This window comes from Dermacentor variabilis, chromosome 1 (genome assembly GCF_050947875.1).
Source record: "Dermacentor variabilis isolate Ectoservices chromosome 1, ASM5094787v1, whole genome shotgun sequence".
Lineage (NCBI taxonomy): Eukaryota > Metazoa > Arthropoda > Arachnida > Ixodida > Ixodidae > Dermacentor > Dermacentor variabilis.
Window position 1 is genome coordinate 249,541,889 of NC_134568.1, and position 27,548 is coordinate 249,569,436.

General features: G+C 41.2%; 1 protein-coding gene across 4 annotated transcripts in view; it reads left to right on the top strand.

Moving 5' to 3' along the window:
* The first annotated feature begins 1,350 nt into the window (after positions 1-1,350).
* The window catches only part of Sac1 (phosphatidylinositol-3-phosphatase SAC1), a 131,531-nt gene continuing 105,333 nt past the window's right edge, over positions 1,351-27,548 (top strand). For 2 of the 4 annotated variants that reach the window (XM_075672938.1, XM_075672915.1), the window contains exons 1-5: positions 1,351-1,456; positions 16,767-16,861; positions 22,334-22,408; positions 22,569-22,696; positions 24,752-24,901. In XM_075672938.1, coding sequence (XP_075529053.1) covers positions 1,413-1,456; positions 16,767-16,861; positions 22,334-22,408; positions 22,569-22,696; positions 24,752-24,901 — 492 coding nt within the window. In that variant the 5' untranslated portion in view covers positions 1,351-1,412. Of the gene's footprint in view, positions 1,457-1,807; positions 1,999-3,235; positions 3,307-16,766; positions 16,862-22,333; positions 22,409-22,568; positions 22,697-24,751; positions 24,902-27,548 lie in introns of those variants that run through there. The other 2 variants (XM_075672923.1, XM_075672932.1) reach the window with 2 other exon arrangements.

Sequence of the window (27,548 nt, forward strand, 5' to 3'; positions counted from 1 at the left end):
TGTCGGACAAATATACACCCCAAAGGATGCGACTGTTTTTAGAGTGTAGGCAAAGTTACACCCTTTGGGGTGTATCTCTGCCACACAACGATAATCGTCATCTGCCTTGCTTGCGTTTCCTTTCTTGAAGACGCCGCGCCCGCTACTTTCCTGTCGGGAATGCTATGTGATGTTAATAACGCGCCTGCCGTTCGTTACTGGAAAGTATCGGGCTCGCCGCGTTACAGAAAGTACATGCGGACAAGGCAGATGACGATTATCGTTGCGGCAAGCGGTTGTAATTGAGTGCATGTGTAGAATAAAGAACAAACTTTTGTTATGTCGTCAGTGATCAGAGACAAGTATAATGAGGTTACACTTTTCTGAATTTTTATATCTGCACTACGGTATCTGCACTTTGCATTCTAGAGCAATGTCTAGAGTCTCGTGCAAAAAGTTAAAAAGACATTTCAGAGGAATCTTTAGATCGGGTGCTCCTATCTAAATACATGTAAAAGGAGAATTCGTTTTTCTCGGCAACCACTGCACCAAATTTGACGAGGTTTGTTGCTTTTAGAAGAAAAACTTAAAATCTAGTGACTGTTGGTTTCGAATTTTCGATTTAGATCCTAACTTTTTATTAAAATTTGACAAATATCGCAAATTTTCAAAAAAAGAAACTATCAAGTTTACAACTCTTTAACTCTAACACGAAAAATGATAATAGAATTATTTGAATTGCATCTAATAGTACATCTAAAGCGGACAAAGTTGATATGCTATACATGAATCTAAAAAAATTTAGTAATATGTAAATACAGCTTTTGCAGAACCTTTGTAAACAACGTAACACATTCACGTAAGATATAAAATGACATATGAAATTTGTCCGCTTTCAATGATCTAATGAATGCCGTTTACAGAACCGCGATATCTGTTTTTGATGCAGAGATATGCATTTGTAAACTTCGTTCTTCTATTTCTTTCGAACTTTCGAATTTTTGAAAATTCTTTTAACAAGATACAGGACCTAAATCGAAATTCGGCTTCCAACAGTCACTAGAAGCAGTGCTAGAAGGGTGAACTTTCCCTCTCAAATGCAACAAACTTCATTAAAATCGGTCCAGGGGTTATCTCAGAAAAACGTTTTTGCGTTTTACATGTATTTGAATAGGTCGCGTTGGAGTTGGGCCCGAGCTAAAGCTTCCTCTTAAGAATTCATTATTGATTTTAATTAGAACTTTTCCCACTCTCGTTACAAAGCTTTCGCCAACGCGCTTATAAAATGATAAGAAAATAAAGTACGAAGAAAGTTGAGCGTTTCTTTGGTTAACCTGACGCCTGTTGTACTTTATATTAAGCGCCGTGTCTGGAGAACTCACGGGAGAACTGACTTTTAGCGCTTTTAGCATTGCCAACCATGTGCCACCGTCATGGCGGCGGCCACGGGTGGAGGTGTGTACGACTGCCTTAACTTGTAAGTTATTCAATTTTACAACTTTCTTTTAGCCTGGTGTTTATAGTTACCAGATCGGAGAGTATGCGCAAAATAATATTATGCTGCCTGCTGCATTGCAGTATAAGCGCTAACTGCTACAACATACACCAGCTCATGCTGCGGTACTGACCACTTAACATATTATCTAAACGAAAGATGTGAAATTAACAATTTTGAATCGCTTGTTTTGTTTCTTAATTATTTTGTCATTCTTATACATGCACCGTACTTTTTAGCTGCCTTACTGTCGTGGCGCTGGAGTGCTGCTGACATAACTCCATGACTTCTGACACAGCGAACTGGGTGGCTACTATCAGTGTCTTGCAGAAAAAAAAATTATTGGTCTGACGCCTACCGAACAGCGCAGTGACAGATGTTTGTTGGATGTCACGCATGCTGTGTCGACGTTACCGCACATTTGTGACCGTCCTGTCTGTGTCGGTTAAGGTGAATTCTGAAAAATGAGACGGAAAGCAGTACTATGGTGCCATAATGTCTAAGGTGCACGAAGTATATGCTTTGTGAGTATTATTGTTATTTTTGTGCTATGAAGCACGTTAGTGTACCTTATAGTATGCTTGTGAACGTTAATATTTTTGTTGTTGTCATGCTGAAGTGCTCAGCCCAAGATGTAATTGTTGCTATAATAGATGAGGCTTTTGTACGTTTGGGGATAGAAACCATATTCTTTCCGTAGTTACCTTTTTTAAATCAATTGGCTTTCTGCAAAGTGAAAGCGGCGTTTCACAGTTCACTGTCATCGCTGCTGCTTTTCTTTTTTTTTTTTCGCGCTGCGATCAATTCAACGCTGTGCCTAGTAGTTAAGAGTACTTAATTAGATTACATATGAAGTGTAGTACGAACAGTAAATGTCAAAGTGCAAGTGCGTTGGCTACTGCTCTGGCACCCCTAAATGAATGTCTTTGTGGTTTGGTTAAACTTAACTTGAAGTGTGGTGAATGTAATGTAACAGTCGACTTCCATTAACTCGACATCGGCGGCGCGGAAAACTAGGTTCAGTTATCGGAAACGCGAAATAAAGAATGCATTTGGACGTTCCCATAGGTTGGCAGTATCAGGGGATGCTCGCTCATCAGTATTTTTGCTGTCATTGTACTCACGCTCATGTGCACTGACAATCGTCAGTACTCATGCCCACTCATACTAGCCAACAATCGCTCGCATTCATAGTTATTTTCATTCATACTTACCGGCACTCACTCATCCATACTCAAGCCCACTCATGATCGTTGATGCTCACTTAAGTTCATACTCGGGTCCACTCAAACTCACCGTTACTGACTTTCATGCATACTCATGTACACAATCACACCCTTTGTCACTCACTAAAGCTCTATCTCACGCCTGTGAATTAAATGTGGAGCGAGTATGAGCCAGTGCACTGGTCAGTGAGTATGCCGACTTAGGGAACTTGCTTCAAATTAAACAAGTATTTGTAATGCCTTGTGGTGGCCTCCACCTGAATTTTAAGTGCACTGTACGAACTGACTTGCCAGATCACTATGCATGATAGAGCTTGGTTGGCATTGCCTACATGTGTACCTTCTGGCAAGACACAGCACTGTTGATACTTCACCTGTGATTGATTGAAACTTCCAGACTGCAGCTGCTGTCATATGGAAGCGCCGCTTTTGGCATGTCATCATCTGTTGGTGGCTTCCTCATTTCTACATCGTTGTCAGTGCTAGCATGCTCTTTCATGCTGACTTTGCCTAGAACTGTATCAATTTTGTCCAGCAACTGCTCAACCGGGCCATCCATGTCTACACTGTCATGCAGTCATGTGAAACCACCATTCCTGAAAAACGGTTTGTGATTGTTGGTGGCTTGCCAGCCTTTGCACACTTATTTGAGCATGGAGAGCACTTTTGGTGTGACCGATAGTGTCTATATCCTAGCTACTAGAAATCCATTCCTGATTCAGTTATCTGGTTTTACATTTCAATTTCATTTCAAGTTTGAAATAAGCTTTTTCTCTATAGAAAAGCATGGGTGCACTTAAGCACTTTGGTTGAACTAGCCTAAACCCAAGTTAAACATTGTGAAATTAATCCTATATTTCGCATTTGGTAAAAATATCTTTCCTTTGTCCAGTGCCATGCACAGACACTAAGGAATATTAAGTCATTTAAATTGCTTTCTGTATCCTTGATTCATTACTATCAGAGATACAAAATGTTGCATATGTGTAACAGTAGGCACTAATGGTACTAAACAAAGAATCCAACAACCCGCCGTGGTTGCTCAATGGCTGTGGTATTGGGCTGCTGATCACAAGGTCACGGGATCGAATTCCGGCCACGGCGGCCGCATTTCGATGGGGGCGAAATGCGAAAACACCCATGTGCTTAGATTTAGGTGCACGTTAAAGAACCCCAGGTGGTCGAAATTTCCGGAGTCCCCCACTACGGCGTGCCTCATAATCAGAAAGTGGTTTTGGCACGTAAAACCCCATAATTAAAATTTTTTTAAAAGAATCTAACAAACTGTTTTTCAGGTGTTTGTTGTTAATTTTATCTCAGTAGGACAACTGATAAAAATGCTAAATGAAAGCAAGTAATATACATATACAAATAAACCACTTCAAGTAGACAAATGTGTCCTACTGTTAAGCCACACTTGTCAATAGTGCCAGTGTCACACAAGCACCTTTGAATGCGAATTTCCACTACCAGGTCCCAGTTGATTGTAAATCTGACGTCTGCTCATCATTTTTACTGTATATTAGGCAAATTTGTCATGTGCTTTAGATTTGCTTATAGACATCTGGTGCGATAGAGGTCACCAAACTCAATCTGGTTTGTTGGACTATGCAGCAGTAATCATTGCCACTAGTGAATAAAAGTGCCCATGTGACACTGGTATACATAACTCTTTAAGCCACGAAATATTCTGTAAAAATAAACAGTAGTACCTTATTAATTGTCTAAGCTTATAGGCTAGAGCCTAATTTTATGGTGCAAAGTTCGCAGGATGCTGGAACCTGTGAAATAGTTGTCCATAATTATGTAATAGTGCCTGTGACTTGATGGGCAGCCACAGCATTACCTGACTGCCCGGTGTTACCCAATTCTGTTAGCTGTGAATTCTCTTGTTACGGCATTTTTAGAGATAAATTGCTCCAAATTGATGATATTTGTTATCTCTGAGTTAATATTTGGAGATAAATTGGAGGAGCTTGAACGCGATGTGAAAGTTCAGTCTAAAAAGATTGTGTATTCATTAATGGGGTCCCGCTTACTTGGAAAATTTGCGGTGACAACGAACGAACACATGATCGATAACATATTTTGCATCACAAGTCATGTAATTTAATAAAAGAAACAAATACAATAGCCATAACTGGTAAGTGAAGTAGCAAATTCAAGCCTTGTTGGTTTTGAAATAGAGGAGTAGGCAACATTTAGTGCCATTCATAAATGTTTTAGAGTGCTTTTCCACGCTTGCAATTGCGCTGCCTTACTCCTCAGGCTGTGCATAATTTTATGGCACTAAAACCTAAAAATTAATTTTTTTTGGGTTTGCTCTGCAATTCCCTTTTATATGCACTCATTGCTGAGTGCATGAGCATCTGCACTCCACCTCCAACAGAATTCAAATTCCATGGCAGTGTCCTCGACTTTGTGCTCAGCAGCAGAATGCCATAGCCTATAATAAATAATGAACTGACTCCACGAAGCAAACATTTGCAGTCACTCTACAAAGAGCCACCTCAAGTACTGTATTAGCATAGTGCGAATTACCGTGTGACTGGCTGCTCAAGGAATTTTGCGTGCATTTGCGGGCATCTTTCACGCTTGAAAAAAAAACTATTATGTAGCACGTATTGAGCAACAGAAAGCAGTCTCAGGAGTTTCTCGTGTGGCTCTGCAATTTTCTCATTGACACTTTTCATCTAATTATAATAATTGAGAAATTGATTAATTAGGGGGTATGCAAAAAATCTGAATATCTCCAAGCGACGGCAAACAACATTACCTTGGTCCTGTCCAGCTACGTAGCTTTTATATATTTTTGAAGTTTGGACCAAGTGAAACACCCTGTACATTTGTAACATTACTATAATGAACATAAGATAACCTTTGCATTTTAAAACATTACCTGTTCTTTTACAAGAACAAACTACAGTAAACAAAATCTAAATTATCAAGTAACTAGAGCTCTTGACGGATTCTTGGATGGTATTGAATTTTCTCTCTCTATAATCACTTTTAAAGAGAGTTAAAATGGGCTTTATCAGCCCGTGATTCACAAGAAAGGGAACAGATGGGCCCGAAATGTTGCAATCATACGAAACCAACAGACAAACCAAGGGACCCATGATGTTACTTAGTTTTATAGTTCATTATGTTCGTTGACATTATGGTCTTTGCAGACATGATGTAGTTCATGTGTCGATTCTTGCCTTTCAATTTCTGTTCTTCTGTTGTATTTATATCAAGCAGTTACTGCTTGTAATGTATGTGCCACTTTTTATGTATCTATGTATGACGTGTGACCTAAACTCAGTATGCACTTCCTGTACTTGCTGTTACAGTGTATTGTCATTTACTCTGTTGTATGCACTTTTGCATTGTTCTGAATGAAATGGACCCTTCAGGCTTGCCAGCATATTGCCCTGGCTCCTTCCTTTTAGATCAGGAAAATAAACTTCAGTTCACTTTTCAATATAGGAGCTGGTCTGACATTTTTTTTTAATTAATCAGTAACATTGTATGTTAGTGGCTGCCTAAATATGTGGTTTAGATTTAACCACGTTTGACAAAGGTGTTGTTCAGTATCTTGGAATTTGTCCAAGACAACCACCTATTGGACCTATGCTCAATATTTCTTTTCCCTCTTTGCATGGTGTGCCAAGTAGTAACTCAATGTAACTCTGCTAGAGGACGTTGTAAGCAGAACCAGCTGCAAAGCTTGGGGGAGGGGGGAGGGGATTCTACATGGGGGGTGTCGCTTCCACTAATACTGAGAATTGCCCTTTGCTATGATGGGGAATGGCTTTCGAAGGTGTGCACATGAAAAAGCTGCACAGTAAAAACAAAGTAGTGGTTACCCGACAGATCTAAAAGGTTTGGCCACAAATTATATGCATGCACATAATTTGAGGTAAAAAAAATTCTCCAGAACCTATCTTACGATGGACTGTCAATGGTAATGCATTTAGGCTTGAATTAATATAGCTAAACAATGTGTTACCGCCATTGAAATGAGTTATATGTGAGGCATGTACTGCAACGAGATTCCTCTTTTGTGTTCCCCTAAGAACACTCGGCGCCATCTAATGCCGCCGCTGTGAAGCCTGCACGTTACCTCCGAAATGCATGGTACGCCGGTGCGTGCGAATACTGAGAAACGGTCAGTGCTGCAACCGGGCTCCTCTCTCATGCTTCGCTCTGGACGTGCTGCACCATCGGGTGGCACTCCTGACAAGTTTGCGCATGGCCTCTGAGACAAATAGCGTGGCACGCTGAGAATTGTTCCCTCACTTGCAAATACTCAGTGATCCAAGTTGATGAGAGGTTCATTGAAGATCGGCACATACCCACTGTATTCATGACGCAGCTCGCTAAACCATTGGCGTGAAAGATGTTAATTGAAAAGTGGCACATACCCAGTGAATTTGTGGTGCAGCCTGCTAAAGCGTAGGGTTGCTGTCCTTGAGGATCCCTTGTAACGTGGGTTCGATTCCGCACAGCATTGGATAAATTTAAGGGATCCTTTTCGTCATTGTAGAGTGGCACATTCCCAGGGCAGGTACCTAGTTACCCAAGTTGGTGTCAAAGACTGTTCATTGAAGAGCGGCGCACATCTACTGGCACATACTCAGTGCTCCAAGTCGGCGTCAAAGGGTTTCTTTGAACAGCGGTGCCTACCCAGTCCCGCATCTACAGTGACCCATGTCGGTGTGAAAGACCTTTGTTGAAGACAGGCACACATGTACACACAGGCACATACTCAGTAACCCAAGTTGGTCCAGCTTTTGGTTTCTAACCCTCTTCTCTCAGCACAGTAGCCCCATGTGCTACTCATTCGAACACGACCCAGTGACACAGGTAGGCGGAAAAACAGATACGAACAGATGGATGGATGGATTTATAGATGGATCCCAGAAAGTGGCTTGAAGTACCCTATGTAAGCTAACATATTAAAATGCTGATGGAATGACTGCTGCCTGGGCTTCTGCCAGCTGGCGGCAGGTTGGCAGCTCTAAAGTTGGTAAGGATTTGAAAAGAGGTGGAGCTGTCTTTACATTCCAAGTTGTTAGCTTCATGCACCATTTGTAACTACAGAGCTTGGTTGATGTGAGTGCTTAGGGCTCTACCTCTGGTATGTGTTTCCCACCAAGCTCAAGCTGTGGTTCAGGGCACCTTTAAAGAAAGTGTTGCTGGCGATGCCACGGGAGCACTTGTTTGCTTGAACAATTCAAGGTTCGACTTTAGGTGGACAGGCAGATCATGGGAATAATATCTCTGTGCTTTTTTTGTGTTAATTTTTGAAAAGTGAGGTATTTCGTTTCAATGGAATATTATCTAGGATTCAAGAAATAGGGGATATAGCACATTTGCTCAACACATTCAGTGGTATGTGCAGTGTTTTGTATATTGGGTACAGTGATTTAATTTTACAGATCATTGAAATTGTCTGTTCTCCGCCACTACTGAATATTGGGAATGTCACCATATTTCAGTTGTCTTTTCTGCTGAGGTGTTGCATCCAACCATGCTGTCAAAATGTGAATCACACAAAATGTTAAACCTGAATTATGTGTCTCATAAGTGAAGGCTTTGAGTATGCTGTGAACAAACGAATTTGTTGTTGCATATATGCAATGTGGGATAGCGATAGTTAAAGAGAAATCAGCCGTATTGCTTGCCAGCTCTTGTGTTGATAGTTTTAAAGGGACTCTAAAATAGCGCCATTCTTACTGTGATTGTGCAGGATAACATGCTAGTTTGCCAGCTTCTTGTTACATCTTTTGTGGAACCTCTGATAACACTGTATTCAGTGAATATATTTTTCACCAGTTTACACTGTTCAGTGTGGGTGGTACATGCTGCTTTTATTAGCAGACCAGCATCGTAAACCTCTCTGAAAAGTGTGATCTGACACACACGCCTGAATGTAAGTCATGCGAAATCTTTCTTTGTGGTGTTGCATGTATGTCAGGATTCAAATACTGGCTTTGTGGAGCCTGCTTAGACCTCCATTATTGGCTGATTTGCCATCCAAAGCTTTCATTGCATCTATCATTGCATCTTTCACCTATTTCCTGTTTAGTAACAACCAAATTGAAAGACGTCCGTGGCCACTTTGCACTGTTTAATTCATGTTGCACTGAGCTTACTTCTGTGAGATGGAATCTTTTTCTGTGTTAGAAGAAGAAATGGTAGCATAAATTTTCTTTCTTTTCCCAAAATAATGGAGAATAAACCTGTAGCATGATTTTGCTAGACGGAACCTGACTGTATTTTCCAGTACACTATTGTAATATGTACCGCAATCAAGAAGGAGCATCTCAGCAACCTGTGGTTTTCAGATGACATTGTCCTGTTCAGCAATGATGGAGATGAATTTGAGGACATTAGCTGACAAAGTGTAAGGTAGGTCTGAAGATTAATATGCAGAAGACTGTGACAATGTTCAATAGCCTGGCAAGCGAAAGGCAATTCAAGATTGGAACTCAGCCCTTATAATCTGTGCAAGAGTATGTTTATCTAGGCCAATTAGTCACAGGGTATCCTGATCATAAAGAAATTTAGAGAAGAATAAAAATAAGTTGAAACGCATATGGTAGGGATTACCAATTCATGACTGGCAACTTACTGCCATCCTTTAAAAAGTAAATATACAGTCATAGCTTTCCATTGGTACTAACATATGGATCAGATACTTGGAGTTAAACAAAAAAGCATGAGAAGTAACTAAGGACTTTGCTGTGAGTGATAGAAAAAGAAAATGATAGGTTTAACTTTAAGAGACAGGAAGACAGCAGTGGTGGATTAGAGAGCAAAGAGTGGTAGCCAATATTCTAGTTGATATTAAGCGGCATACGTGTAGTTGGGCAGGACATGTAAATCGTAGGGCCCATAACCAGGGGTTTATTAGAGTTACTGATTGGGTGTGCCTAAAGAAGGGAAGCGCAATAGGTGGCAGAGAATGACGGTGTGTGATGAAATTGAGAAATTCGCTGGCATAGGATGGAGTCAGCTGGTGCAAGACAGGGGAAATGAAGGTTGCTGGGAGAGGACTTCATTCTGCAGTGGACATAGATAGGCTGACGATGATGACCTCAATAACATTGTCATTTTATGGTGGTAGCACTCAAAATTTTAGTGAAATTAAGTGGAATTTTTAAGTGGGAAAGCGTGAGAAGAAAAGTGTAGTGCCATGCACAACAGGCTTTGCAGCGACGATGGCTACAAGATGGCTGCCCAGTAGCGTGCTACGTCTGTATGGAAACAAAGCGCTGCGTGAGCGGAGGCTGTCTGCTGCGGATGCTGTGAATCGTGCCCATGCGTCATGACTAGCAAAGCAGTCATGTCACTCTTCGCTCTGTTTGCAATGTACTGCACGAGACAGATTGTCTGCATCAGCCAATAGGTCGCGAAATGAAAATGCATACAGCTGTGTTCGAATTTCGCATTGAGGAGCATCTTCACTTCAGTTTTATTTACTTAAAGACCCCTCACTGGGGGTATTACATAGGGGGTGGGGTTTACAAATGTTGCTTATTCTAATTAGTGACCACATCAGTTCAATGAACATTATTAGTATTAAGCTTATCAGCAAACGTCGATGAACAGATGATTTCGGCAATGTGACGGGGCAGGCTGTTCCAGTCGGTTGATGATCAGCAAAAGAAAGATGCAGAGAAGGTTGTAATGTGGCTGCGTGGACGAGTTACTTGCTAGGAATGCCCTGTACGCAGGGAATGGTGAGGGGGTGGGGCAACACATATGGTGCATGATAAAGCGAGCTGTAAGAAAACTTATGAAAAAGGATTAATGAATTAATGTGACACCGGGATGACAGCGTGTTTAAGGTGGACTGTGCTTTTAGTAGTGATATACTGGTGTTATACGAATATGAAGAATGAAGGAACCTTGCCACCCGATTCTGAATTATGTCGAGTGCATTGATAAGGCAAGTTTGATGTGGTGACCAGATGGGGATGCGTATTCAAGTTTCGGACGTACAAGCATCTCGAATGCTAGTAGTTTAACGTGATGTGGTGCATGACACAGATGGCATGTTAGGAATCCTATTGTTTGGCTAGTGGAGGCAGTAATGCGCGTTACATGAACAGACCAGTCTAATTCGTATGAGAGGGTGACGCCGAGGTATTTAAGTGTGTCCATATTTTGTTAAATAGTATTAGTAATATTATACGGTGAGTACAAGGGCTGATGGTGGCGAGCGAAGCACATTACATTTATTGGGGTTAAGGGTCATTAACCAGTTGTTGCACCAGTCTTGCACTTTGTTAAGGTCATCTATTTAGGCCATAATTAAGGTTAAGGTCAAAATACTGTGGTCAGAGTCGTTAGTAATTATGCGGTAGATGACACAATCATCAGCGAACATACGGATTTGAGAGGAAACATGAAGAGGAAAGTCGTTAATATAAATAAGACAAAGTAGGGGGCCTAGAACACTACCTTCTGGGATGCCAGATGTTATAGGGAGAGGCACAGATGTGTAATTATTGACATGCATTGACTGTGATCCGTTAGTGAGAAATTCAGTAATCCAATTTAAGATGTCGGGGTGCAGTTCCAGCTGGGAGAGCTTTAGTAATAGGCGTTGGTGGAGTAACTTGTCAAATTCTTTAGTATAATCCAGAAAAAATAGAATCGATTTGGGTGTTAGCATCGACGTTAACATGTAAGTCATGGGCGAACATAGCAAGTTGCATTTCGCATGACAGACCCTTACGGAAGCCATGTTGGGATGGGTGAAAGAAGTTGTTAGTGTCAAGAATGTGCATGGTTAAGGTGAAAATGACGGGCTCCATTATCTTCCAGGGTACGCTGTAATCGTAATCGTTAGTGAATTTTTTATTTGGGTTGTCATCCTCGCATAGCACTACAATTTCTGTACTGCGTGAAAGGGAATTTTGTGCATGTTGCTTGCTTCCTTATATTGTTTTAAGAATGTACAGTTGCATACGATATGAGCTGCAACATGGTGCCCATGGCTGAATTAGCCCCAAGAATGCACGGTCGTGTAGGAATACAAAGAATCTCAGAAGTAAACACTCTTACTGGTATTTATTAAACCAATTTTTCATATGTCGGCACGGCAGTGCAGTTTTGGAGCAGTTTCTACCACAGGCACCATGTTGCAGCTCATATTGAACTGAACTGTACAATATAACTTTCAATACACTCTGCTTTGCTGCAGCATTGAAAGTAGAAATTATGAAGGATATTGTTGGCAGCCCTGCATTGTGTTCATATTGTTCTGACATTTTTTTTTTTTTGTGAGCTCGGCAAAAGTTCAATGTACCAACCTCCCAAGGCTGGTTTGAAGGGCCATCATTCTGTTCACTGTCATAGGCAGTCATGAACTTCGTAGACCTGTAAGTTGAGTTTATATGAAATGCTAGTTGTTTGGAGGTGTTGCTTATATTTTGATGCTTCACTGGCTGTGTATTGAGTTCATAAATATGTGCTTCGTTAGCCATCACCTTCACATAAAATTGTATAGCCATATAGAATGAAAATTCTGTAAAAGTGATGTTCATGTCAGCCATAAGCAGCAACACTTGCGTGATTGGCACCTGCACACAAAGAAATCATTGGTAAATGATCTGATTTGGCTAGGTAGAGTGGATGAGCAGGAATGGTTAGTTCGGCATTTTCCAGCGTGTATGTACAGCTGGCATGACTGGTAGAGCTGGTATTGTGCATGTCTTGACTAATTGGTGATACATGAGCAGAATACAGAACACCACAATGAAGACAGATGGACAGAACATACAGACACAGTCTTGATTTCAGAGCTGGTTTAATAACTGGGGGTTGGCATGTCTTGTAAGGTGTACATTGCTGCTCCAGGCATAGCGCTGGTGTATGGAAGCATTCCGAGGATTGCGACAAAACTGCGCTAAAGGGCCCTTCATACCAAGCCCCATGAGAAATTATGCACTGGAAGTTGCAAAGCTCCCTGTATGCACCGTTACCGCAAAAAAATTTTAATTGGTTTATTATTAGAGGAGGTAGAAGAAACTGAAATGTTGCTTCATCATGCTGCCAGGAGGTGAGCTTCACTGCCAGCCTTGACTCCCGCCCTCTACCTCGTCTAGCATCTGGAAGTGACATTTATTCCCTGCCTTCTCCTATACTGGAGCTGAGGGACTGCGTCACGTTTACATCACAAGCCCAGCCTTTTCTTTCTCTTCCTCTCTTGCTGCATGGCACACTTATAGTGGCAGTTTTGAGTGTTCTGTATTGGATGATTTACTGAAGTCATGTGCCAAAATTAGTGATGTTGCAGGCAGTACATCAGATGTAGTGGCGTTTGTGCATGTGGCCTTGATTCTCTGGCAGGATGTGGGGCCTCCTCACGAGGAAGGGTGTACAAGACTTTGAAATTTCAGCTGCTTTTACGTCATGCAGTGGTTTGGCAATTTGCAGACACACTCATTGGCACTTGATCCATGCACAGCTTTTGTCATTTCTGTGACCAAACCTGGTGAGGGGCCTTTTAAGTGCTTTCACTTTTGAACACCAGTAGTCACACATACTTCATTGCACGTAACAAATGCTGTTGTTTGTATGCTCACTTTTCACAGAACATTTATAGACAGGCCCCCTTCCCCAAATGTTGGGTGGGCAATCAGCTGGTCAGTCCTGGGCTTCATCGTCATGTTAATTCAGAGCTGTTTGATGTTCAACTAAACCTCAGTATGACAGCACAGATATATGTGTACACATACTGCAGTTAAAGTCCTTCATAAGAAGAAAATATTTATACAACCAGCGCAGCTTGTCTGACTTATTGCTTGAGCTAGCCTTCAATTGCTTAATTTTACAAATGTACTAAAATAAAAAAAATGTTGCTGCTTTGCCCGAAAGGTGAAACATCGATTGCGATAGCAATTGATTAGACACCTATATGAAGTAAGGATAGTAGTTTTATCCGCCGTATTCAACAGGCCAACATTTGCTTACTAACTAAATTAACAAGCAAGGTGTCACACGCACTCAGGCAAACATGAAAGCATCTCACTCAATGACCGTGGACTCTCGCTGTCAGAATGCTGGCATGAGGAAGAGCAGCAGCAGCAGTGAGCGAATTGCCCTCCGTGTTGCCTCTCACTTCGATGCAAACCAAGCGGCAAGAACAAAGCGCACATGAAGCCATCAGCTCTCGATGTGCCTTTTCTCTGTACTCACCACAGATTGCTTTAAGATAGGGCCCATGCTGCTGCGCTCAGCCATGCCATATGTGGCTGCCAGTGGAGTAGAACACCCCCCTGCTGTCTTGCATGCAATTGTGGGTGGCACACTTCCTCCCTGTCTTCCTCCCTTGTGCACACGAGATAGAACCACCTTCCTTCTCGGCTCACCCTCGCACCCATAGCATACAGCGCTCCCACGATGTTATCACGCTTGAACATTATACAGAACATTAGGCGGTGGCGATGGCAAAAATGTACCTAGAGTGTCCATATAATTGGTGTCACTATAAATATGCTCATTAACTTGAAAGATTCTGAAGGTGAGCTCGTTGGTATGCATCCATGGTAGAAAAACAGTGCTAAAAACGTGGACAGCAGGACAGGACAAGCACTCGTCCTGTGTTCTTCCTTTTGTCCATGTTTTTATTGCCATTTTTCTACCATGGATGCCCTTTAAATTGGGTGGGTGTCTTAATGATGTCTTCTTGCTCGTCATTTTTATTGTAGTGCATGTATTTGTGCTGCAACAGTAATTTAAGTGGGAGTGGCTGCTGTGTTGGTATTCTTTCCTTCCGTCTTTGTTAAATAGTGCAACATGGTGCTATTTGGGCCACCAGATGTTGGTCCTATGGCATGTTAAAGGGATGAAGAATTGGGTCAATCAGTTCAGTTGCATTGGTAGGTTACATTTCTAGAATACCAGAGGGTAAATATATGTATATTTTTAATGGTGTGGCAGCTGGTAAAATACCAAAAAGTAATTTTTCTGAAGGTGTAGGCTTTAAGAATCGCATTAAGCAAAAGAAGTCAGTGTCATAGCGAAAGGTAGGTGGTACCATTACCTTGAATTTTCTGTAACAGCACATGGCACCATAGGTTGTTGCTATGTTGGGTCAGAGATAGTTAGTGGCTTACTTAAAACAAAGCTTAAGAACAAAGGTTACGGTTCTAAGCAGACAAGGACGAAGTGAGACACAAACAACATATACAAACGCCAACTTCCAACTGTTTATTCACGAGAAACCATGCAATTTTATACATGAAACCTAAGTGTAAAGTAATCGCAGTAGAGATAAACTGCAAACTGACCAAGATTTGCCCTTTGATGGTAAATAAGCTGCCAGCTACATGCTCCAAGAAGCATGTCACATGCTACATCGATTGTGTTAGCGATGTGGTTTACAATATTCCCTTTGTGTTAGCAAGGTGTATATTGGAGAAACGGGATGATGCTTCAACGATCGAGCAAAAGAGCACTGGTTGGCGGTCAACGGCAGCATGGGTGGGCACTTGGCAGACCACTGCAAGCGCTGTGGTTGTGTGCCACTCCTGGACAAAATGACCTTTCTTAGGAAAGCAAAAAACCACACTGAAAGGGAAGTAATCGAGGCTTTCTTAATAAAAAGAGCAGGAAATAAGTGCATTAGCATGCCGTCACTAGCATGAAGTGACAAAGAAATGTAATTCATAAATTATAGCCTGTAATCTCCGCCAAGATTAGAACAAGCAGCTGCCTCACTTGGTTGGATGCTCGGATTGCGCCTGTAATGCACGCGTGCTCCTATGTACCGGCTTTGATCATTCAGTTCAGATCACTGGCTTATGAGCAGTGTAGCTCTTATCCCTCTCGCTAGTTTATTTCTACAGTGATTAGTTCGCACTTAAGTTTCATGTATAAAATTGTGCGGTTTCTGGTGAATGAACAGTTGGAAGCTAGTGCCCATATGTGTTATTTGTGTCTCACTTCGTCCTCTTCTGCTTAGCGCCGTTAACTTTCGTTAAGTCATGAACCAACTAGCTCAGCAACAAGTTTTGAAAACAAAGCACTGCCTTCGAGAATGAACTAAACTCAACTTGGCAGCGTTTATAGACTCTAACAACACAAACTAGTTATAATAAATCATGTTTTATGAAGGTTCAAGAGCTTCTGCTTGAGTGGTGGGGCACTGGAATAATCTTGACCACCTCAGGTTCTTTAATGTTCATGGACACCTTTTTTGGTATGCAAAAGCTTTTGCACTGTTTTCCCATTGGAAATTGACAATGGATCCCAGGAATAAGAACCCATGCCCCTCATGCTCGACAGAATAACACCTTAGTCACAGGTACTGAAGCGGCTCCTGCACAAAAAGTATGTTAGATCAAAATATATTAGCATCACATTTAGGCTACCAGCACCACAATCGAAATGCAGAATTTATAAAACAGAAGGCTGACCTTTAATTTCTGCGCTAATAAGCCGTCTCTCTCTGTCAGACAATTGTAGAGAGAAATTGAGAGTTCTGCCAGTCTAGCCTCATCAAGTGCTATTATTTAGTGTCCTTTTAAGCAGCTTGTCATGAAGCAGTGCCACAGTGCAGCACTGCCAACACAAACACTGTTCTTCTTTCTTATCCTTTACATGTTCTTTGGGATGGCACAAACTGTAAGTGCTACCAATTTTGTAAGAAGTATTAGTGCAATATTTCCAGTTTCCATACAGCCACACTTGCAGAAAATGTATCTTATAATGTGACTTTGGGAAGTAAGCTGTTCCGTTTATGTGTTGCACTGCAGCTTATGAGCTTTGTAACCAAGTTTGTTGCAGGTCTGGTGTCCTTCTTCTTACTTAAAGCAGTTGTACTGTGATATGTGTGTAATCAGTGATATCCACACATTCATATGATGAAATGGTTTGTTGACTTCATATTTCTTATGTTGCTTTAGTTTAAAGAGCATTAGACCTCTCGTCTGCTGTTTCTTTGGCTTGTTTATAGCTTGTTGTTGGCTATCTATTGCACCTTTATTTTTCTCTAGGAAAAATGGGTTTCTTCATAAAACTTGTTCACTAGATTGTGTGCTTGTTTGAATTTAATTTTTCAGGTATAGCACACCTGAAAGGTACATCATTGAGCCAACAAATTCATCTGATAGGAGCCTTGTTATTGACAGGGTGTCCCGGGAGATCTCCCTTTCAGGTAAGCCTTTGTGTATGTATGTTTAATTCTGAACTGATGAACTATAGCATGTCTTCTTGCACTGTGCTACAGGGTAGTTGTGTATACCGCTCTTGGATTCTTTAACTTTAGTATAACATTAAAAAAAATTAATAAAAAAAATTAGACTACGGATGTTGTCTTATACTATGCGTTTATATTGGTTTGTGACTCAAATTCATATTTATTTTAGTGTGATCTGTTAAAATACATTCAATTCATTTCTGAATGAGATGACTCTACCCAAAGTATTACTTTATTATATGCTCAATTTGTTATGAGAATGTCACTGTTTGTGTAAATGTCCTGTGTTCATCAAGGTAACACTTATAAACTCTGTGCCCTACTATATCACCTTCACTTAATGAGGGACTGTTGCAGTGTTAAACCACAGCCATTTTTACGTCATATAAAAGAGATTTTCTTTCTGTTCTGTTAAATAAACGTGCGTGAATTGTTCTTGGTGCTCTACAAACTATTCCATGCACTATTTAATGAAAGCTCTTGCTGTAACAGGAATGATAGTCTGGTGAACGTTAGCACTCCGAACGTCCTACAGTATTATTTTAATTTCCTATGTTAAAACTAAGTGAAAAAGAGTACCACTCAGTGGCTGCCCTGTCGACCAGGTAGAGCTTTGAATTTTTTCTTTCTTGATTGGAGGAAGGCACTTAAAGAAAAAGGTAAAGGTTATGCAATAAGGACATCCTTACTTTCAGTGTTTTTTCTTCTATTAAATGTGACAGAGATTTTATATTTGTATATTTTAAGGACTGCCATTAAGTAGTACCATAACTTTGTTCTGACTCGCAGACTAAGTAAATTGCATTTAATCCCATCTCTGTTCTGGGTGAGCTTAGTTTGTCTTAGCATTTTTATGTTAGTACTCTATAAGTACAGCTTGTCAATTACAATCGTGCCTAATTTTGAGTATTTCGGGCGTATTGGCTTGCTTCATTTGCGACACCATGCCATACTACTAGTAGAATAACTCAAAGTAAGCTTTGATTTATGCTGTTGCTTCATGCTGAAACCCATGAACATAGCATTACAGATCGGTGCAGTGTACCCATTTGAGATACAAAAAAATAAAGCTGTATGGCTTGCCATTTCTTTTTGTTTAAGTTTTTGAGCAGTGTGAAAAAAAGATATTTACCAAAATAATCTCCAATAGAATAAGGGCAACACTGGACTTTAGTCAACCAATGGAACAGGCTGGCTTCAGGAAGGAATACTCTACAATGGATCTCATCCATGTCTTCAATCAGGTTATTGAGAAATACGCAGAGTACAATAAGCCTCTCTATATGGCTTTCATAGATTACGAAAAGGCATTTGATTCAGTAGAGATACCAGCAGTCATAGAGGCATTACCTAATCAAGAAGCACAGAATGCTTACGTAAATACCTTGAAAAATATCTACAGAGGTTCTACAGCTACCTTAATTCTACACAAGAAAAGCAATAAGATACCTATAAAGAAAGGGGTCAGACAGGGAGACACAATCTCTCTAGTGCTATTCACTGTGTGCTTGGAAGTATTCAAGCTATTAAACTGGGAAGGCTTAGGAGTAAGGATTGACGGGGAACATCTCAGCAACCTTCAGTTTGCTGATGACGTTGTTCTATTCAGCAACAATGCAGATGAGTTACAACAAATGATTGAGGACCTTAGCATAGAGAGTATAAGAGTGCGTTTGACTATTAATGTGCAGGAGACAAAGATAATGATGAATAGTCGGGCAAGGGAGCAAGAGTTCAAGATCGCCAGTCAGCCTCTAGAGTCTGTAAAGGAGTACGTTTACCTACGTCAATTAATCACAGGGAACCCTGATCATGAGAAGGAAATTCATAGAAGAATAAAAATGGGTCGGATCGCATACGGAAGACATTGTCAGCTCCTGACTGGAAGCTTACCATTATCGTTGAAAAGGAGGATGTACAATCAGTGAATTTTACCAGTGCTGACATATGGGGCAGAGACTTGGAGACTGACAAAGAAGCTTGAGAACAAGTTAAGGACTGTGCAAAGAGCGATGGAACGAAGATTGCTAGGCATAACGTTAAGAGACAGAAAGAGAGCGGTTTGGATCAGAGAGCAAACAGGTATAGACGATATTCTAATTGACATCAAGGGAAAAAAATGGAGCTGGGCAGGTCATGTAATGCGCAGGTTACATAACCGTTGGACCATTAGGGTTACAGAATGGGTACCAAAAGATGGCAAATGCAGTCGAGGATGGCAGAAGACTAGGTGGAGCAATGAAATTAGGAAATTCACGGGCGCTAGTTGGAATCGGTTGGTGCAGGACAGGGCTCAGGAGATCGCAGGGAGAGGCTTTAATCCTGCAGTGGACATAAAACAGGCTCATGATGATGATGAAGGCAGTCATGCCATTGCTGCTTCTTTGCTGTTAGAAGGAAAACACAGCAATGTTGCAAGCAACATGGTGAAAGCTTTTCTCTTTGGCAAGGCATATGTATGTATATAGCCATTTTGCGTAGTCTCTAGACTACACACAAGCAAGAAGCTGTAAATGTATTAGTACTTAAATAACTTGCATTATTAGTCTACCATGCAGTGCTTGATGCTGCCTGATGACGTAATCTAAAAATAAAAGCAAACTTTTTGTAAGAATGTTTAACAAAAAAATAAAAAGAAACTGAAGGGTGGTTATAAGAGGCAGCAAAAAGCATAAATTCCTAGCCCCCATTTTTAAATATTCTTAAGCATTTACTTTATAAAACATTAACATGTTTGTTGATATTAATTGTTTGAATCATTGCCCGCCGTAGTTGCTTAGTAGATTTGGTGTTGCATTGCAAAGCACGATCCATATTTTAGTGTGTGCTATAAATTAAATATCAAGGTTCCAGAGGCCAGGTAAGACCAAAGCTATAGGATGCACTTTTTTTTTTGTAAAGTGATTCAGTTTAAAAACTTTTTTTGACAACAATGAGACCAATCTTGGAAAAAATGGACGCATTAAAATCACAAAAGTATGATAATCATTGATTGATTTAGCTGCTATTTTTGCTTGGAAACTTGTCTAAGGCATCCCAAAAAGACAATTTTGGTGAGAGATAATGCATTATTACATGATGGAAAAATTAATTTGGAGCTTTGCATGACGTGATGCAGTGGCAGAGGTCCCTCTGCTGCTCCTTCATTCACACGGGCACTGTGTAGGTCAGAGGGACATCAGTGTTACCAGATGAATTAAGCTGGCGCATGTGTGGGAGCACGAGTTTCCAAGTGCTGCCACATGGGTGACCCCACTGAGCCTTTATTAATGAGAATAAAATACAAAATCAAGAAGTCGCTCCTTCATCACACAGTTTTGACAGTGAGGTGACGCTCTTGAGCCTGCATTTGGTTTATCAGCCTGTGTATGCACTGCATTGAAACTGACGTCGCGCAGTGTTAGAGGTCCCTCCGCTGCTTCTTCCTTCATTCATATGTGCAGCGTGGAGATTGGAAGGACGTCAATGTTACCAGATGAATTCAATTGGTGCACATAGGGGAGCATGAATGTCCAAGCACTGCTGCTCGAGCAAAACAGCCAAGATCACTATTAAAGAAAATACAAAAGTGGGTATTTCCTCTGCCAGCGTGCAGTTTTGACAGTGATGTGACGCTCTTAGGTCTGAAGCAAGTTTATTCACTGATGCATGCACCGCGTCAGTTTCCGAGTTCTTCTTTGCTGAAGTGAAGACAAAGCTCACACCAAGAGACGAAAATAAGAATGCCAAGAAATGTCTAGCCTGGCGTGTCAAGTTGCTAGACACTCGGAACTGCTGAATCCAGATTCTGTGCCTGCCACTCGGATGACTTGTAGTGCCGAAACAAAACATCTAACCTTCGTGGGATGTCTTTGTCACTGTCTTACAGTGATATGATCATGTGATGCATGCTCCTCAGAGCAAACCATCGAATTGCAAACAGTCATGTAAATGCTGCTAAGCATGTCATCGATGTATTCACTCTCATCTCACGTCCAAGATAGATGCTGGCAGCCATTGGGATCATGATTAGAATCACGATTGGGATCACTATTGGGGTCATCCACGTGCATCAATTTAAAATTTTCCAGTGAGGGCCGACTTGAGGATCAAAATAATGAAAATTCTAGCCGATAAAATCTATGTTTACAAGCCAGGACTTGCACTTAGGATTGAATTATTCAAACAATCAAATTAATCAATGTCAAAATAATGGAGGTCTAGTGTATATGAATTAAGAACATCAATATGCTGCATAAACAGTGTAAATTTTGTTGAAGTAAACTTAATAGAAAAGTCCCCTCCTTAATGATGTAGAAAAAAAATTGCTGCAGAACCAATCTCATGATGACTGTCGATGGTAATACGTTAGCATTAAATCAATATAGCGACACAACGTATTGCCACCGTCGAAATGAGTCATGTATGGGGCATGTACTGCAGCGTGATTCATTTTTAGGGCTTTCTGAAAAAGAATCGGTGCCATCTAGCACCACCGCTGCCACAAAGCGTGTGCATGGCCACCAAAATGCATGGTGCGCCTGCACATGGGAAGGACACTGAGAAATGCATTATGCGGCAACCAGGCTCCTCTCTCCAACTTCTTTCTTGAACTGCTGCGCCGTCTAGTGCCACTGCCGACAAGTTTGTGCATGGCCTCCGAGACCAATAGCGTGGCTCGCTGAGCATTGTTCCCTCACTTGCCGCATGCTCAGTGGCGCATGCTCAGTGACCCAAGTTGGCGAGAGGTTCATTGAGGAGCGGCACATATCCACTGTATTCATGTGCACCATGAATCTGCTCGCTAAAGCATTGGCGTGAAAGATGTTTATTGAAAAGCAGCACTTACCCAGTGGACTTGTGGCTCAGCCTGCTAAAGCATCAGGTTTCTGTCCTTGAGAAACCCTTGTGACGTGGGTACGATACCGCTCAACATTGGATAAATTTAAGGGATCTTTTTCATCATTGTAGAGCGACACTTTCCCTGTGGCAGATACTTAGTTACCCAAGTTGGTGTCAGAGATTGCCCATTGAAGAGCAGCACGCATCCGCTGGTGCATACTCAATGCTGCAAGTCACCGCCAAAGAGTTTCTTTGAACAGTGGTGCCCACCCAGTCCCGCATCTATAGTGACTCATGTTGGTGTGAAAGAGCTTCCTTGAAGAGAGGCACGTATGTGCACACATGCACATACGCAGTAACCCAAGTTGGTCCGGTGGTTGGCTTCGAACCATCTTCCCTGAGCACAGTAGCCCAATGCACTACTCATACGACCAAGGACAACCCAGGGACCCAGGTAGGCGGGAAAATGGTTAGGTACAAACACACAAGCTAACATAGATAGAGAGCCATTGGAAAATCCGGGAAGTACCATTTACATTCACCATTTACATTCACCCTAATAATTCTAACACATTAACAGTTGTATCTTTTTTTTCTTCTTTCCAACAGCTAACCCTGACATTCCTCCACATGCAGTTAGGAGAACGATCTATGGCATTGTCGGCATTATCCACCTGCTTGCAGGTAAGTGTTTGCTTCACCATTAATATCCTAGCTGTTTTCACAGGGCAGAATTTGCTTAATATACAGCTATACAACAATTTTGGCTCCCTGTATGCATTTTAAGGATGCAGGCAATGATTTACTGTGATTCTCATCGTTTTTACCTGCTTACATGTTTCAGGCCCGTACTTGATTGTGATTGTTGACCGCCGAAGAGTTGGCGAGATCAACGGCCAAGTGGTATGGCGAATAAAAGCAACCGAAGCATATTCTTTCACAAGAACATCACTGCACCTTACAGAGAATCAGGCATGAAACTTCTAATAGTTTTTATGTATCTGAATACTATGTAAGAGTGTTCTGAACTGTTGGCTAATTGTTGAAACATGATGTTGAAAACTAAAATAGTACAGTAGACACAGAGCAGCAGAAAAACAATGCGAGCATGCACAATCTTGTGTAGGGGTTTGTGTTATTTAAAAGCTCTCCAGATGCAAGTTTAGTGCTTATGGCATCTTGTCTTTAAACTTTCCTGTATCTGTTGTGCTGTTGTTGCTATAGGAAATATATGGACACTCCAGGCGCATTTCTGCTGTCGCCATTGCCGTGAAGTTCCGTATAAAGTCCAAGGGTGATAAAACTGTCGCCGCACACAGTATGCTGTATGTGCGAGTGAAAGCGTGTGAGGGTGAGCCGGCAATCACAGCTCAATCTCACGCACACAAGGGAAGAAAGCGGGGAGGAAGTGCCCAGTCTTCCGTTGCACGCAAGCCTCCGGGGGTAGGGAGGGTGCACATGTTTTACTCCGGGCAGCTTGGGTGGCTGCGCGTGCCCCCCCAGGCTGCTGTATCTTGAAAGCCATCTGCGGCATGGACAGAGTCCGCCGCATGCTGTGTTTCCGCAGCTTAGTTTTCGTTGATGCGAGACACAGCACGAAGGTCATTTCGCTCGCTACTGCTTTCTTCTCACTCCAGTGTTTTGACAGTTTGAGTTTCTGTGGTCATCGAGTGAGATGTGTTCATGCTTGCTTGTGCGCACTTGACACCATACTTGTTAATTTAGTTAGTATGCCTATGTTTACAAGTTGATACAGCTGATAAAACAGTCATCCTTACTTCGTATAGCTGTCCACTAATTTTCTACCGTAATCAATGCTTTGCCTTTCAGGCGAAACTGTGACCTTTTTTTTTAATATACAATGTCATGTGGCCCCATTGTTTTCTGGCACTGATGTGCTTATTGCTTCCCTATTAAAGGAATACTTACAGAAAGTTCTTGTCCTTTTATTTCTTTATTGGATAACTTTCAACCCAGTAATTACGCTAAGGAGCCTCAATTCTTTATGGTGTGAGGCCATATTCAGAAGTCAATTTACTGCAAAAAGTAGCTTTATTGTTTTTTACATTTTAGGTATTGCCAAACATTCAGAAACATGTTGCAAAAAAATTATGTTCCTATCTTGATTAGCTTGGGAGGTACAGCATGTTTTTAAACCCTTACCCTGGTATTGGGAAGTCAGTAATTTTTCTTATATGTGAATATTATTCTATTTCTTCTTCTTTGATGTCTGTAATGTTAACTAGTATTCTTCTACTTGCACAAGTATTATGTTTTTAGAAACTCTGGAAACGGCCACATGGGAGATGCCCGACACTTAAAGACTGTTTGTTATTTACTTTATTTTTGTTTTTCTAAAAAAAAATTTTTCTCCACATCATGTTAAGCAAAAAAATAACATTCTTTGGGAAATGAAATTTTGTGCACTCATTGCTCACAGATAAATGCATAAAATTAACAAAGATTTAAAAGAGTTGGTGGAAAATTCTGCACATTACCGCTCATTTTTTTCAAAATATGAGGTCAAATCAGTTAATTTTTTTGCTTCTAGATTTTCACTGATTACTTCTTTAATATGCATAGCTTTACATTTATCCTAGTTCATTGGATAGACCACACAAAATTAATCAACTCAATGGCCATGGTCATAGACCATGTTGCCGGCACCTCCTCGAAACTTCAATTAGCAAAGCCTAGTTAATCCAGCACTGATTGCACCCAAATCACAGGACAAGTCATTCCTGGCAAGCTTGAAATTGTGATGTTCTACAGATAAAGATATCCTGCAGCTGCAAAGTTACAGCAAATATGGACACAAGTGCTATCCTGTTGGTATCTCCTCCTTTTATACTTTCTCTAGTTCTTGTGAGGATATTGAAAAATATTGGTCAGAAGTGCCTCAAGTCTCTTTTCTCACCTGCTCATGTGACTTTCATCACCTTGAGCTTTAATACCCAGTCTTGTTTTATTCTTGTGTGTAGCTTCTGTTGGCACTAACTTTGTTAATAGTGTGCCTTCTGTTTGCAGAATCAGTACAACAAGCAGTACACTGCCATGGTCCAAACTGTGTTGAGCACGCCAAACTTCTACTACTCCACTACTTATGATTTGAGCCACTCCCTGCAAAAACTGTACAATACAACACCTGATTTTCTTCAGATGGGGCTCATGGAAAGAGTAAGTGTGCTATGTGGGCAAGCCAGGTTCAGATTCATGGTTCTGTAACTTAGCAGCATGGCTTACTCCATTGAAATTGAAAGTATCGTTCAGGCATGGTTGTTCAATTTTGTTTGCCATTCTTATTTGTTGATTTTGGTCTCCTAACGGTTGAGGTTGTCTTCTATTGGTGACGTTTACTGTATCCAATTAGACTGAGCATGGGATTAGGAAGTGAAGCAGGATAAAGCTTCGGTGTCAAAGTAGTATTTTGATCACCTTTCTTGTCCTCTCAGAGATCTTTAGCTTTTCTCATTAAAACAGTTATGTAAAACTGTAGCTAGGATTAGGAGTTATAAATGAAAATCTGAAAACACCGAAAGTATAGTGCCAAATTTATTTTTAGGAATTCAGTTTAAAATAAGATAAGTCAGTATTTCAGGAAGATTTGAAACTGGAATAACGGAAGCAGAGAATTTTAGTCTAAAATTTTGAAATCTTGTGTGTATTCTAGCAGTCCAGCAGCACAGATTTGATGCAGAATCCATACTCATTTAGATGGGTAAAGCTAAAGATGCTGACTGTTGGCTGCTGTCTAAATTTAGAACAGCTACGTTATCGCTATTTGAATGAAGATCTGAGTGGCTCAGGAAGAGTGGAATTTTCACGCTGCGCCTCACTGCCCTCTTGATATACCGCAGAATAGCATTTTGTTTGCCGCTAGGTAGAGGCAACATTATCGGAGCTACTAGAAGCTCGCAAACCAACATTCTCATGGCAGTACACCTGTCAGCTGCCTAAGACATTTTTTTTTATTGCAATAGCAATTGCATTGACACTCCAGGTACATTTCTGCCATCACCGTGAAGTTCCGTATAAAGTCCAAGGGTGATAAAATCGTCGCTGCGCCATATGCTGTATGTGCGAGGATGAGCCGGCGATCGCAGCGCAATCTTGTGTACGAAGGGAAGAAAGCGGGGAGGAAGCGCGCCGTCTTCCTTCCTGTGCAAGGCTCCAGGTGGGAGGGGAGGTAGGGAGTGTGCATTGTACTCCGGGCGGCCCGGGTGGTCATGTGCACCCGCCCAGGCTGCTGTATCTTGAAAGCAATCTGCGACGGGGACAGCGTGTGCCATGCGCTGTGTGTCCGCGGCTTAGTTCGCTCTGATGTGAGACGCAGCACGACGGTCAATTCGCTCGCTACTGCTGCCGCACTTCCTCACTCCGCACTGACAGCGAGTTTCCATGGTAATCGAGTGAGATGGGTTCATGTTTGCTTGTGCGCGCGTGACACCATGCTTGTTAATTTAGTTAGTATGCCTATGTGTACAAGTTTATACAGCTGATAAAACTACTACCCTTACTTTACATAGCTGTGCACTAACTTGCTATCACAATTGAAACTTTGCCTTTCGTGTGAAACTGCAACTTTCTTTTTTCACACAAAATGTCAATTGAAATGCACAATTCACTGTTTCTGTTTCATGTAAATGCAATATTTACTAAATTCCTTTTTCCCTAAAGTTCATAAAGGCCAAGGAAGGTAGTACGTCTGGTGCACAGTGCGATAAGCCTGCCTCAACCCTTAATTTGCAGCTCAACAATTTTGTTGAGTGTCATGGTCTACTGCCTTCAGGATATATAATAGCAAAAACACTGACATGTTGTATGTATGTTCTTGAGACACACCTCTATGCAGATGAAATATAAGAGCTTGCTTAACCTATATATGCCTAGTGTCCTACATGTAGTGCACTTCTTTTATTGGCAACAACTTCTTACATTGTTAATAGAAAAGCTTGCGGTTGGCTGCGTGTATCCATAACACCATGTCTCTTCCCTGTGCAACCTTTGTTAGGTGTGCTTGTACCGACTGCTGCAGCATCGTGAATTTTGAGACTTAGAGAAGTGCACCACCTCATGGTAAAAAAGTCACCAATAAATATTTAAATGTAATTGATTGTTGCCAAGAATGTAGTTACATGTTCATAAGGGGCAAAATTCATATACGGCAGAATATAGATTGTCTGTATTTATAATTTCATCACAACATATGAAACAGCAGCGTCATATATGTAAGACACTAGGCAGATTGGGTGCGGTTTCGAGAACCTATAGTAATCAATTGACCAAACATCCTACCGAAGATAAATTAATGTAACCACAAATTGTTTTGGTCCTTTTCGGAGGGCAGATATTTTTTGATCAAGCTATTGCAAACAAAAATCCTCCCCCCTGCCCCCCCTCAAGGCTGAAGATCATTTTTGACCATGTTGACACTCATGATGAGGTGCACTCAACAGTCACCATTATTCTGCCTGAAAGCACGTTGCAGTAGTAACAGAGGAGGAAAGCAGTCATGAATACGCTATGGGCATGAACTATATGCAGCACTTTTGTAGTTTAAGCAGTAGGCAAAGCTTTGTAATGCAATGATGATGACATGTTTATCACTGAGCCACCAGTAAAATGTCAAAAAGTATGCAGAAAGTAAGCGCAAGCATCACCTGAATATGTTTTCCTGGCGCCTAGGCCTGTGACTGGCTAATTCATCAAGATAGAACCTGTCTGGAATAATACATTCAAACAATTTTTTGTCGACAAAGTAGTTACTTTTTCTTTTTGCACATAAAACCAACTGCTATGCCTAGTAAAATAATGTGTGCTTGGA